This window comes from Talpa europaea, assembly GCF_964194135.1.
Source record: "Talpa europaea genome assembly, chromosome: 15".
Lineage (NCBI taxonomy): Eukaryota > Metazoa > Chordata > Mammalia > Eulipotyphla > Talpidae > Talpa > Talpa europaea.
In genome coordinates this window covers 68,006,507-68,021,480 of record NC_140083.1, presented here as the reverse complement: position 1 = coordinate 68,021,480, position 14,974 = coordinate 68,006,507, and the positions used below count along the sequence as shown (strand labels likewise).

General features: G+C 34.6%; 1 protein-coding gene across 1 annotated transcript in view; it reads right to left on the bottom strand.

The window, feature by feature from the left end:
- The window catches only part of LOC311185445 (ovostatin homolog 2-like), a gene marked incomplete at both ends in the record, with an annotated part of 44,841 nt that extends 31,689 nt beyond the window's left edge, over positions 1 to 13,152 (bottom strand). Inside the window, 12 exons of the mRNA XM_084256071.1 lie at positions 116 to 343; positions 984 to 1,142; positions 1,437 to 1,546; positions 2,622 to 2,733; positions 3,947 to 4,061; positions 7,371 to 7,455; positions 8,118 to 8,286; positions 10,130 to 10,150; positions 10,605 to 10,657; positions 11,933 to 12,089; positions 12,582 to 12,765; positions 13,088 to 13,152. Of these exons, the coding sequence (XP_084112197.1) occupies positions 116 to 343; positions 984 to 1,142; positions 1,437 to 1,546; positions 2,622 to 2,733; positions 3,947 to 4,061; positions 7,371 to 7,455; positions 8,118 to 8,286; positions 10,130 to 10,150; positions 10,605 to 10,657; positions 11,933 to 12,089; positions 12,582 to 12,765; positions 13,088 to 13,152 (1,458 nt within the window). The remainder of the gene's footprint in view (positions 1 to 115; positions 344 to 983; positions 1,143 to 1,436; positions 1,547 to 2,621; positions 2,734 to 3,946; positions 4,062 to 7,370; positions 7,456 to 8,117; positions 8,287 to 10,129; positions 10,151 to 10,604; positions 10,658 to 11,932; positions 12,090 to 12,581; positions 12,766 to 13,087) is intronic.
- Positions 13,153 to 14,974: the final 1,822 nt, after the last annotated feature.

The following is a 14,974-nucleotide window of genomic DNA, read 5'->3' as shown; positions in this document are numbered from 1 at the left end:
TTAATAAACAATCAATCACATTAATATGACATGACTGGGAACACATTCTAAGCTGTACTCTGCTTAAGCAACATACAATTAGACAAGCTTCAAGAAGCCACCAACTGAAACTTACCAGATAGAAGAAGTTTATTTTTGCACTGTCTCTGTATGCATCACCGTTCAGAGAGTAATGCACAGTAACAACCTTCTGTTGATTGCATCTTAGCTGCTTTGGTTCATGAACAATCTTCAGGAAGCTATTGGTTCGGGAGTAAAAGCGTGGGACTGAGAACCGAGCATCCGCGTACTCAGGAGCCAACCAGTCAAGAGGATGGCAGGTCTTAGGATGAACGTATGTGGCCTGATAAGATAAATGAAATCAAAGGCCCTTAAGTCTATAAAGACCTTCCCAGGACAGCAGTTATTAGGGACTGGAAGGCTTCTTATCTCTTCAAAACAGGGAGGAATCTTAACTTGTGGCTGATGCTTCAGCTTTGTTATTGGAAATGAAATAATAACACTCTCCTCTTTTCATGTGGAAAAGATGTAATTGTATTTCTTTAGAACTAAAGTTAAAAGCTTATTTTTACTTTGTAATTGAAGTCACAGCATAGCCGTAGACCCAGTTTTTCAGCTACATTTGACCTCGGACAAATTGATTAACTGCAAAATTTTGTTTAAGAAACAGAAAGAAAGAAATCATAGTATCTACCCTGTCCATGCAATGGTGAAAAAGTCAAATCATCTTCGAGAGGGGTTTCTAGTTTGTCAGAGGAACATATTGCTTGGAACTATATAACTATAGTACAGGCTATCAGCTCATCCTCTTGACAAAATATTCTCATGTATTATTTATTGAACAAGCAAACATATAAAATACCTGTTATTTTAAAACTCAGTTAAAATATATTAATATAAGTTATCAATTAAGAGATTCCTAATATTAAAATTTATAACATTCAAATCCTCTGTGGGATTTTATCTACACTTTGATGTCTTACTTTCAGGTTTAGCTCCGGATCAAATAGGCCTGAAGTATCAATAGAAAACTGAGCTTCACCATTCTTGTCTGTGGTATAATTTCCTAGAAATTTGTCATTGAGCTCCAATTGCAGTACTTTGTTCGCCATTGGTACATTAGCAGCACTGGAAAATTTAAGCTGTATAAAAAGAGAAGCATTGATTCTTAAAATACAAATTTCTTTAGAAAAAAGAATACCCTTTTCATAAATGTGATCATTTCCTTATAATTTTAAATTCTAATAAAGATTTTCTATTAAGTGTCTAATACGGAAACAGCTATCATTTTATCTATTGTTTTCTTCAGTCTAGTGTATCAGACACAGTCATACTACAAATGTATTCTGAATGCAGAAAAAAATCTAGAAAAACAGAGTTCTGTCTATGACCCAAGAAAAGGAAATGAAAATATGTATTTTTTCAGGCAAGCTTACAGTTCCAAAATAAGAAATTCCTCTTCTGTAGAAAGGGTCCATGTTCTCAAAGTCTACTCGCCCGAGTAATGGAGTGAGAGAGGTGGAAGCTTTTTCACTGATCTGCACACCTATAAGAAGCAATGAATGATAGTGTCAGAGAGAAGTCATTTGATCGAAAATTTCAAAAGAACAGATAGCTTAGGTACACATGTCAACTTCTATACACAGAACTGTAATCTTGATCCACATGAAAAAGGAGGTGTGGGTATGCTGGGACATCTTCTAGAGAACTATATTTGTGTGGGAAATTTCAAAATGAATATTGAAATACTATAAAATATTTGAATCAGAAGCAGGAGAAAACACCCCTACCTTACTTCCCCCTACTATGCTGATCAGTTCTTGCCTGTGATGCTTCATGATGGAGAATGTCATGAGCATCTCAAGCATAAGACTTTCACTTCTTGAAATCTTTAGCGTGTAGGGTGCTATGTTGTTAGACTTTTACCAGATTAAAAAAAATCTCTAATAGCAAAATAAATAGAAATGCTTTGTGATTTCAATGGAGCAATCAAATAAGCAGAGTCAAATATATCTAGCTAAATTACAATAGATTTGTGACAAGCTTATTCATTATGTAATATGCTATATATTATTCATTATGTAATATGTTATATATCATATCATATAATATGCTATAATATTGATAGCATATATTTATAGAATGTACTTTTTAAGTAACAAGAAATAATCAATAATTGAATCTGATCCCAACCCCAAATTACATCTCATAGATAGGGAGCTGGACTTGACTCTCTAGAGGTAGCTTATGAACTCTTGTATTAAATCAAAGGTTAGGCTTTGGCAATTGATTATCAAGTGGTGTGCACAAAGTTAAAAAGAGATAATTTATTAGCTTAGGTGTATACTACAGAGGGAAGTTTGATGCAGACACAAACTAACATATATATACACACACACACACATATATATATATAACATATATTTATGTTAGATATAACACCTAACATAATACTTTAATTTTGAATATTATTAGGCAAATCTTATTCAAAAGCAACCCTCAGTCTGATCTATAGACAAATATGCTTCACTATTCTATCCAGTCGGTATTAGTAACTCAACAAACTTCTCCCTAGTAAGCTGCCATATTGCCCTAGTTTGGCCATAGCAAATGCTAGTTACCTGTCCCGCTTTCTGTAACAGTCACAGAGATATCAAACGTCAAGAACAATCCAGAGCGGTAGAGTTGGAAAACTTTTGTATTTACAATTTGAGAAGCACAGCCATTTCTCAACTGAAAAATAAGAGTAATGAAAGTCTTTAAAATATGGAGTTTTATTTAACACAGATGTCTAATTCCTACCATCTTGTGACTCCACAAACTCCCTGATCAATGAATTTAAAAAAAAAAGGGGGCGAGGTGATGCAGTTAAACCAAGGTAAAACCAAGGTAAGAAGGTTATTTGTACTTTACAGATTTCAAGGGTCAGTGTAGATAGAACACTGATTAAAAAGATGATAATGGAGCTGTGAATGATATTCTCAGGGTAAGAAATAATTCTCAGGGTAAATGAGTGGCACTAAGGACAGATGGAACAGAAGCACTATAAATGTGTAACACCAAAATACCTTTTAAGGCAAATAGCTTATTTCAAATAAGGGGAGGATAAATCTTTTATCAGTGACATTAATAATTAGAGAATGGTAGAGTTAGCAATAGTTTAAAATAAGAATCTGTTTATTAATTCCAAACTTAAAATGTTAGAAGGATATAGCAGTTCATTTGATTCTCAAAACTACTATATCAACTGGATACTATTATCATCTCCATTATCTGGATGAAAATTCTGAATTCCAAGTAGGTTATATAACCTGCCCAAGGTCACACAGCCAGAAGATGGTGAAATTCATTAAACATTCTGACTCTAAAATGTGTGCCCTTCTGTGTTATCAACTATAATAGCAACAACAACAAAACCAATTTTACTGATTATAATACAGACAAATTCAAAAGAAGTTTGGAGTCAAAGAGAAAGTGTAAAGTTAGTAAGAATCTAGACTACTTTAGCATGAAGAAGAAAATGCTTTGAATCAAAATCGATGGTGTCAAGTTATGGTTAAAGGAAAATATGAAATTCAGAATGTGTTTATTACTCAAGAGGAACTACTATATATTTTTAAATAGCAGAATAAATGAAAAATGTTAGGTAAAGGTAACAGTGAAACTAAAATAAATGATTTAGAAGCACACACAAAAAAAATAGAAAGAAAATAATGGAGTCAAAAATCAGAGTAGGAACAAAAAAATAATAATTTACATGCCCTAGAGAATAAAAGAACACTGTTCAGCATTGTATTTTCTCCTTCTTCACCTTATCCAGCTACAACCTCTATTGTCCACAAAGAATTCTCCTTTTTTTTTTTGTAAATGGTATCAAAGAAGAATGAAAATGAAAGATAACTGTTTTTTACTTTTTTTTTTTTTTTTAGCAAAAAATGGTCTGTACCTGAGCAGTAAATTGTTCACATATCTCATTGTTTTTGTCACAGTTCCAAGAGGAAAAAAATTTTCTGCACACTCGGATTTGGGCTTTCCCCTGCACAGGTTGGCCATAGGTGTACCTAAGGGAACAAGGTATCCTTGTGATTATAGCCAGACAATACCACAGCAATATCTCATGGTCTTCTTAAATGTCATGTATGAAATCTCTAAACCACCATTCCTCCAATCTGACCTAACTCAGCCAGGGATCCTCACCTACTGGTGCTGTGCTCCTCACAGAATTTAGGTTGATTTAAACATTTGACCTGTTAGGAGAATTCAGCTGCTTTCGTAAGAATCAAGTTCAAGATAATATAGAATCTAAAATCACCTAAAATCTCAGTGAATAGAATTTAATGATTAGACTGAATTTTTTGAATTATATTTTAATTTCATAGAACATTATAACGATTGCAGTATTTTTTTTCCTCTAGCAAAAAATACATCTGTATCTAAATAAAATTTGGATGATACAGGATCTTGAAGTACTTACTGATCAATATTTAAGCAATTCTTATTTTATTATTCATCAAATATAAAAGGTATGGAGATAGGCATAAATTGGATGCATTTTGACTGAAAGTATAATCTCTTATGGGATAGAGTTGTATAAAGATCTCATTTTCTCCTGAAACAAACCAAAAAAACTACAACACACTTTTTAAAAAATGTCCACTCATGGAAAATACAGCTGAGTTGAGGTTTTTTTTTAACTTGAGAATTCTAAGATAGTTTTAAAAGATAAATGTGAAACTAATATATTGTAAAACTGAAGAAAGTCAAATTTATCAATTATAGTACTATTTTTCAAACTATTGACCCCTAATATATCTCCAGTGTTTATACACATTGTCTCAATCATTTTTTCCAGTGACCCTGAGATGTAGGGACGTTACTTCACTTTTCAGATTAGTAAATTGAACTCAAATGAGTCGCTTCTCCACATTGTGATTGATAGAATTAAAATAAATCTATCACACTCCACAGTCCATGCTCATTTCATTGTTTCCTTATTTAAAAATTCTAAATGCTTTTGGGATTCTGACTCAACCCAACTTAACTAAAATTATCTGTAGCCTCTAAAGATCAATAGCGTGTTACATAGCGCAAGACTAATATGAGGCCATAACTATTAAAAACTGAACATCTCATTTCTGCTAAGTTTCTTTAGTTTTATCTACAGGTTAGCACATGTCATGAAATATGTAACTTAAATCTTCAGATCAGAATAAACATTCCCTGTTTGTATGTAATTTGAAAAGCTTTCAGCAGGCACTATTGCTTTGCCTTCATTAAAATGTCTTTGCCTGTAGGCAAGTTTTCTTCTCTTAAAAGCTTAATTCATCTCTGAGTTTGTTTGCTAAAATTGCCTAATTTGATATTATTTTCTTGAGCTGATCCCAGGTAAGTCCCAGGGAATACTGAAGGAACAATGCACAAACACTGTATTATCCAAGTTGAGGTAAGGCAACTCATTGAGGAAGGTTAATTTCTAGATATACTGCTTTCATTCATCAGGTTCTCATAACTGCCCAGAAATAACTTCCAATAAGTAGAGCTCTTGTCTCCACTGCTCGGCCATAATTATTGTTAATACTGGCTTATTATTTAATGTCAGGTATGTGTAGACTATAATAAAGAAATCACAAGAAGTCAAAATAACAAAGTATATGTTTAGGAATAACTGAATCCATGTCAGCATTTGGCTTAGCAAGGTTTTCATGAAGGTCATGCTTGACAACATTTTGGCTGCTTTGGTTTGTGTTGTACTTTTACAGCATTCCATTGGGCTGGTAAACATTGATAGATTTTACTCCCTTGACAAGTCTGGCTTGTGAGGGTTTTCCCAGTGAAACCAGTATAAGATCTTGTAGTTCTTCAAAATTTCGTTGATGATCCCATTATTTTTAACATGGATAATCTATAATTTTTATATACTACATATACAAAATTATGGCACACATTTAACTATACTTCATTGAAATGCAGAGAAAAATTATAATCATTTTCTTGCATTCCAAAGAAGATTGAAAAATACTACCCAATACTTAGATGGTTGGCTTGATATGGCAACATATATCTGAAGAAAAGTGAACCTTTACCCCTAAAACTTATACAGTGTTGTAAATCAATGTTACCTCGATAAAGAAAAAGGGCCAGAGTAGCTAACTTAAAAAAAACAAAAACTATCCAAAAAGTTAAATGATTTCTAAGATTCCTAAAATTGGCATTCTTAACCATTACTTCCACATGTTATCTATCAGACAGCCCTTTATATGGTGTATCTTTAATCAACTGCTGATAACATTTAAAGGCAAGTACTCTTCTGTCTTCAGTTAAATGAAAGTGTTTAATATGGCAAATAAATACTTTTTATCATTTATATAATGTACAGTACAGTGGAAGTATTAGTTAGAATAGCTGTGAAGCCAATCAGCCTAGATGAAATCTTCATTCTGCCATCAAAAATGTCCATTAATGCTGAAAATTATTTCAATTCTCTGTGTTTTATTACCTTATTTCAGTTCTCTGTATTTTATTACCTTTCCTTATAAAGCAGAGATCATAATAGTTCCTATCTCATAGCATGAAAATATAAAAAATAGAAAGCTTAGCATAGTAAGTGACAAGGAATATTGGTTATTTTTCATTATTAGGAAATATTTGAGACAACTCAAATTAAGTTGATAAAATACCTTTTCACAGTATTATGTTTCAAATATGTATTTTCTTTCTTTTTGTTAATGAGAATACCCAGTGATGGTGAAGATTCAGTGAGGCAGGCCCTGTGCCAGCTTCTGGATTGTACTGTGGCACAACATGGCAAACAGTGTGGTCTCAAGAGACTAAAGAATGTTACACATTTCCTACACCTTCTAATTCTGGAAACATTTCTTAGGAACTGGAATTCATGAAAACATTGGCAGGACAGGGAGACATGTTTTTCTTAATTATTTCTAGGCAAACAGAATAGAACAGCCTACATTTATATAATAAAAAAAATAGTTAAGTGAATTTGGTATAACCAAACAGGGAAATGTTTATACTACAAGGAACTGGTATTCATGAAAGATTGGCAAGATAGGGAGGCACATTTTCGTAATCATAGTGAGCAGAGAGTATGATTGCAGTTGTGGACAATATCCATAAAAGATGAAAGGAAAATATATCACCATTTTAATGCAGTTGGTAGAATTAATTAGCAGGAATTTCTTGTGTATTTCTTTATGTTTAAAAAATATTCTGTGATAAGAATGCATTACTTCTAATTGTGGCATAAGCATGTAAATTATTAAAGTTACATGGTTAATCTCATGTTTTATTCTCCCTGAGCTTTGTATTGATCTCCGGGGTGGGGAGGGGGTCAAATCTACTGAATAAGTACTTACTTAGCACATGCAGTCACTTGGAATTCATCATCTGAAATAGTTATTGTTTGAGGTGCACTGACCTTAACTTCAAACTTGGGCAACACTGGAATAAAGAGAAATACACTTTAGCTCCCACATCACTGCTGAACAAAACTTAGTGTACTCGTGTAACTAAGTTGGCTTCCATGCACAGTGATCTCCCTGTGTACATGTGTACATCTGTATGCATCTTTATGTGTACATGCATGTGTATTTATGAATCTGTAGCAGGTATTCCTTTGTCTCTGTGCAGCTGCCTGTATGTATATTCATCTGTGTGTATGTATGTACGCATATCTGTCTGTAGGCATTCATCTGTCTGTCTGATGTACACATCTGTAGAAACCATATTTCACTTGCCCCTAAATTCTGTGTGGCACCAGTGAGTGATGGTTTTTAGTTCAGGGTTGATTATGTTCCTTTCTTTTCTCTCCCCGTTTTTCAGAACTTCACATTTTATTTCTTGTAATCCCTTAGATCCTCCCTAGAAGATTATCTGTATTCTAGAAAATGAGACATTTCCTGATGGAGAAAAAGCAGGGATCAGAATCAAGATAAGGAGGTGCAGGAAAGGAGAGGCAATAAAGCAGAAATGACCAAGATAAGATTATAGTAAAAACCAAATCAAACTTTATCTACTTTTGCCTAATTCTAATCTGAAAGTTGTTTTGTTCAGTCCTTTGAACTCTTTATTTATGCAGGGCAACAAAATGTAGAAACTCTTACTGTATTTATTAACAGCAAATTGGTGTGCCGTTGTCTTTCCTGATTTTCTTTGTACGACAATTGAGTAATCTCCAAACATTGGTTCTGAAGTCAGTTGGAATGAGAGTTCTGTAATATTTTGAAAGGAAGCCACATCTTGCCATTCAAAAACCTTATTGTTTTGAGGATCCTAGAAAATAAAGAAGAAATAAAAACAGATATAAGAGTATTATCCTTTCCTGGTTTTTATTATTATTATTATACTCTGTAGTTTGGGGGAGATAAAATTCTATCATTTTATTGCGCTAATATCTCATTGGGGTTGCCCTGTAACAGAAGGTTTGCCACTATTTTTTATTTGGGTTGTGTGTAGTGGATCGTGAAGTACATGCTCCATATAAGAGCTGCTAAAAGGAAGTGCTGGGGTAAGTGACATTGGTTGAAATCAGTAAAGGGTGTATTGTTTTTACAAACCACTACCTCTCAGTGTCAGCACCTCAGGCTCAGTTCATTAACAGCACAATGTTATCTTGAGCTGTGGCTTCAACTCAAGCTCTGCCATCTGCAGTGTGTTGTTTTTCAATGCCTGCACAGTCTAATTTTTCAGAAAGAGCCACTGTCCAGTGAAGGATAGAAACCCCCCTTTCTTCTCTCTTTGCTTTTAACACACTGTGGCTTATATGAACCTGATTCAACAAGTGTGTTAATGTCATCCAACAGCGATGAAAGAAATCCTGGTAAGATTTCACAAGGAAATAAAAACATGATTTACTACTCATTTTTAAAAATTTGTTTCCCTGTACAATAAAGTTTAAAAATTTTAAATTTTTTCAGACTTCTCTCTGTAAGGATTATCCACATGGCCCAGGGCTGTCCAATTAAATACAAGTAGAAGCCATTGGATGGAAGCTCTTTCTGAAAAATTGACTGTACTCAGAGGTAGTCATTTGTGAAAACTGTAATTCTTTTACTTATTTAAACTAAGCAAAGGTGTAAACCAACACTGCCTCAATTGAAAAACATAATTAAATAATAAATATATGAGATCTATTGCCTTTAAAAACAAGCAAACCACAAGAAAAATTCTAATTATATGGAAAATGTTTGAACTGTATATTTACATACAACCATTAATGAGGAACCTAGATTCCCGTATATTGAATTCATAATTAGGCAATAACAATGGTGTCTATCATGCATACAAATTAAAATACATAGTTGGAGCTGATACAAATTCTTTACTAATAAGCCTAAGATTTCAGATCATTTTGAAATCCACACTACGCTAAAGATTTCTACTGGCAAAGGGAGACTACTTTCTGAAAGCTAAGCATGTATTTTATACTAATATCACCTTCTAGCATATTTCTAAATTTTTAGGTATTTAATTTTTTTAAAGAATTATTTATTTATGCAAGAACCGGGGTATAGGCCAGATGTGCAGGAGGGTGAGAGGATTCGCCAGAGACAGAGTGGGGAACAGAACAAGCAAACTGACAAAATACACTGCTGAGGGGAGCAGCGGGTGAGACAAGAGAGGTCTGCTTCACCATGTGGGATTCTTGCCGGCCGGCCAGGATCTAACTGGTGCTGCAGAGGCTGCTTGGACAGCTTCACAGCGCTATGCTCAACCTCCTGCACCACCAGGGAAGGCCCAATTTTTAGGTATTTAAATTTTGCTTTTCCTTTAAGCATGTGACTGAATTAAGATTAAGATGGGCCAGCAGCCCCAAATGAGCCATTTTAAATGTAAACCTCCCTTAGCAAAAGCCCAATCTTTTATTTTTCCATGAAAGCCCAGACTCTAGCATTTGCCACATGGCACTAAAAGTGACAGCCCTTCACTGAGGTCTTCGTCTGATAGCTTTCATGGGTGTGTGTGTATGTGTGTGTGTGCGTGTGTGTGTGCATACAGCTTTCTCTTCCCCTTATTTCAGTTGTGTTAATTTCTAATTCTATATAAAGAAAATTAAACAGACACGTGCTTTGCTGGATGTATTAAAATAGTGGGTGCAAAAATGCAGATCTCTTACCTGAAGTGTGATGAAAGGATACTGAGAGAGGGAAGAAAATACAGGTTAATGTTGTAATAGTGCATTCTTTTTCACCAGATATTGCATTATAATTACAGAACTTAATTTAACTTCTGAGACTTAGCCCCACTTTCCTAGAGGATAGAGTTTATAAGTAAATTAAAAATTCAAAGATTTAAAATTCCAAAGATTCTAAGAAAACTCTACATGTAAAAAGATCCCAAACCTCTTCTGGGAAGTGGAAGGCAGGTCCCATGCAGTTAATTTTTTAACTGAAGAGGTATAAATCAACTCACTATTAAGGAAAGTCTTACATGTCAATTTGAGACTTAGCATTGAGACTATACCTACATCCTTCTCCACATTGGTTCCTATTTCCATACTTTTGAAAAGTTTCCTGACGACACGTTATGTAGCAATGGATTTATTTGATTTGTTTACATTATATTGTACTATTAAAAATTAATGAACTCACCAATTCCTCAGTAGGTTTGAATTTGGTATCCAGAGTCACAATGCGAATTTGAACTACAAGACAAGATGAAGAGGGGATAATTGTTTTTTCTTGTTAATTCTCTCCCTGTTGTGATGACTTGTACAAAGATAGAAATTGACTTATACATGGATAGAACTTTTACCCATAGAAAGTGTACTCCCTTCTCTCCCACCTCTGCTTTGACCCTTTGAGCTTGGGTTTCATTTGGAAAGATCTCTTATGGCACATTTGTAATCTGTTGATGCTCTGATGTTCTATTACCAAAGCTGACACTTTTACCATAAAAGTCCACAGGGATAAGGATATCTTTAAAATTAGTGGCTGTGTTAGTCATAGAGGACAAATGTGAAATATAGATGATAGGAGTTAAACATAATTTTCCTGGAAGATATATTGATGTTGGCTAATGTTAAATTAATTTTGGCAGAATTCCAGAAGAACCCATTTTAGCTACTTTTGTGTATGCAACTGCCATCGTAGCATTTAAATAGAGGATATAATGCAGCAAAAATATTACTATAAGAGTTTTAATTTTAGCTCTTTAACCTCTTTGTAATAACTCATACTGACATATATTAGAACAAAATTTGTAGATGCTGTTTCATCCAACCCTCTAATATGACAAATGAGAAAACAAAATATCTGAACGATCAGAATGTCCATGACGGAAGCCAGTAGTTTATTTAGAGCCAAGACAAAAATCTATATCCTTCTGAATCCTGGTTAGGTATTCTTTTTTGCTCCTTTCATAACCACAAGGAAGAGAGAAGGACTTTGCCTCCATTACCAGATTTATGGTTACTTCTAGTGATATAAATAATAATAATAATGATGTAATAAATAATAGTGATGATGATGAAAATATCTTATGGAGTTTTTACTGTGTCCTAGGTACTATTTTACATTGACTATCTTTATCTTCACAAGTGAGACACTTATTTATCTTCATTCTGCAGATAAAAATTGAGTAAAAAGAGGTTTAATTAGTTTGTGCCATTGTTAAATTATGGAGTAACTATTCTCAGGAAGTAATTTGGCAACACATTCTATTTTAACTATTGTCTCATGTCAGCCTGCCCCTGGAATTTGTAAACAGTGAGGGGGGCAAGCAAAATTTTAAGAGGCCAAGCATTCAGTTACTGATGTTAAAGGACACTATTTCATAATTCATCTAGATCACCAGTACATATTTTAGTACACATTATGACATTAAGAATAAATTTAAGATTAAAATTCACGGGTTGCTCTAAATGTGAAGAGTGTATTCCTAAATTCAGTGATGAAAGGAAACATAAATATGGACTTACCATTCTCTCCAGATTTATAGATGGGTTTGTCTGTTTGCACAAAGGTTACTGTCTCTTCTGCAACAAGTGCTACAGATCTCCTCTCAAAGATATGAAGAGTCTTTCCCTTCACCAACAATGTCAAAAAAGACAACTGTGCAGAAGACTTTTGAGAAACCTGTTTATGTTAAAAAGTAGAGAATGGGAAAATTATTTGTAGTTGTTAAGAAGGTAATGACTTAATTTGTCTTCTCAGGCTGAGTCATGCAAACCCATAATTTTTTATTGAGAGGCTTAGCAATCACTAGTATGAGAAGAGCTTTTAATACACTCATTTTTAGGTCTCCTTTTTTATTGCCTTGAGACCCAATCCTAGGTTATGCATCTATAACCTAGATTCTCTCTTCTTACATTGTTAAACAGCTGTACTATCTATAGAGCAGAACTAGGTCTTACAGCACTCTTTTCATTAGAAAAATGGCAATATTTCCCTAGTTTTGTTGCCTAGATGAATTTTCCTTTTATATTTTGCATCAGGAATTTTCTGGTTTTCCTTCTTGGCTTCCACAATTCATCCAAAATTAAGATGTGCTATCTTCTAAAAATAGTATTTATGTACTAATTTCATATTCCTATTGAAAATCCTGAAATGGCAAATTCAGTGCCTTACCTTGAAATCTGTGCAAGCATAGAAGTGATCCTCTTTCACTGACTGATCAAAGATAGTGGTATTGAACCCATCATATTCTAAGGCAACACTCAAGGAGACAGATTCATTAAGATTTAAAAGGTGAAGACAGGCTTTTTCTGTAGAGTGACTTCGAATCACAGGGGAGACCCATAGGAGATATTGCCTAGGCAAAGAAAGTAACCAACACTCTGAGCAGAAATAGAAGAAATGCAGAACATGCAACAAAGCAGCTTAAGCTTATAGAAATATGCCTGAAACACACACTTTTTCCATAGTCACCTTTACCATAAACTTGAGTGTGCAGAGCAGTTATCTTAAGAAAAAGATACCTCCTTCATTCACTTGTTGAAAATTTATAAGGCAAACCAGTTCTCAGTCTCAGAAGTTGAAATATTTCCAAATAATCAAATTTAATGACAGAACATATTTAATAAGGTCACCTTGCTAGTATTTTAATATGAACAGAAAGTATAATATTCCCTTACGGTTCTGAAGCCACCGAAACAGTAAAATGAAGCAAAAGGGAGCTCAGAAAAATAATGGGCACCATTTTATGCTGAGGCCTGAAAATAAAGAGATCAAGATAAATCTTCTCTCTCTCTCTCTCTCATTTGAAGTTAACTGCCTCAACTCTGTATTTTCTTGCCTTCTTTCTCTGCAGCTCTCTGTCTATTGCTGCTTTTATAGCCACACACAATGAAGGATCAATTACTCTCAGGAACACGCATCGGGGTCCTACCAATCACATTGCCTTCCTCTAGCTCATTCTTTTCCTGGAGGTGTCACTTAATGTACCACTTCCTTCTTAAGTTCACTGGATTCTTTTCTATTTTCCGTATCAGTAGGGCAGATTGGACAGGAAGAAAGAGTACCAAACAAACAAAAAAAAACCTGTGGCCCCACACTTAAGGAGTTCTTTAGTTCTTTAACACCACTCAGAGGATTAAAAACATAGGAATTGGCACCGGGAGGAAAAATACCTCTCCACAAAGAGCTGTTGTCATTCTATTTCTCCATAAGGTAAACTATTCAGGCTTCTTAAACAAGTAGCATATCTGATGTTGCTGAAAGGTATCTCAATATAAGCTCATTTTTATTGATAATTGAAATTTAAGTTATTCTTTTATAGTTTCACAAAAGAGGACAGAGTATTTAAAATGTTGCTATGTGTTCCATAGTTACTATGATTGTCTTAGGGAGGTTTTCTATGCAAAGTTCAATGTATTTTTCTATCCTAAGTATAATAAGAAAAAAATTAAGATATTAAGAATATGTGTGGATATGTACAAATATACTAATTGCTTCTTGGGAAAAACAGTGTGGGAGGGCAAAAATCTGCCTCCCCACAACATGTCTTTAGCAAGAGGTTTATTTCATAGGAGGGACTCTGAGGCTGGGTAGAAGCTGTTTTCGATATTTATGTATCACCTTCTCTCTACAAGGACCTCTCCCAGAAAGATCTAATCTCTTTATCGCTTTCCAATGGGAAAGGCAGTTCTTTAAATCAGTATTCCTTTGTTTTCCCAATAAACATCCTAACTGAACTTCCCCTTGCTCCCTCCAACCTCCCTTGATTTAACTAAGCTATTTAAGATGATATTTAAAGCCATGTGGGTTATTCAGTCCTCCTGGGTCTCTTTCTGCTGATACGTAGATGGCATATATGTTATTATTAAACTTCTCTATGACTTTTTCTCTTATCTTTCTGCCCAATGCTTGTCTGATTATTTGCCAGTTTAAAAGAATCCAGAGGGTTTCAGGGTGCTGAACTTTGCACCCCAACAACAATGATTTTGATTGCAAACCATTCCTGTTACAGAACGCATCCCAGCAAAAAGGGGAGGAGACATGTAGTACAGTAACCCCAGGAATGGTGCCATATTCCCTGTCCCCACTTACATGCTGCTACTTTGGACTACAACTCCCAGATGAACATGAACCAGATTTCCTCAATGGGGGCAACTGGGAAGGAGGGAGGAGGAGGCAGCTGTATACACATATCAGCTGGAATGAACGAGGGAGGAGAGACACATGCGTGAAAGTCAACACAGAGGTTGTTCCTGGACTTTTGCATGTTGGCTGAGACAATGGCAGTCTATCTTGACTTCATCATGGATTATATGGTACATTTTGAATTTCAGGTCTCTCCTGTCCCAGCTCTCTGGGATCTTTCTCACCTGCCAGAAGGTGCCATGGACTCATGGCAAGCTTTTGTACCTAACCTGCCTCAGGCCAAGCCTGTATGGCTAAGTGTTTGCCCATCAGGAGATGGATAATTTTCAGAGATTGGTTGGAAAACTGTTATTTTGAACCCCATTCTTTACTCTCTCTCTGCACACCAATTAAAGATCTTTCCCATTTAGAGTACATTT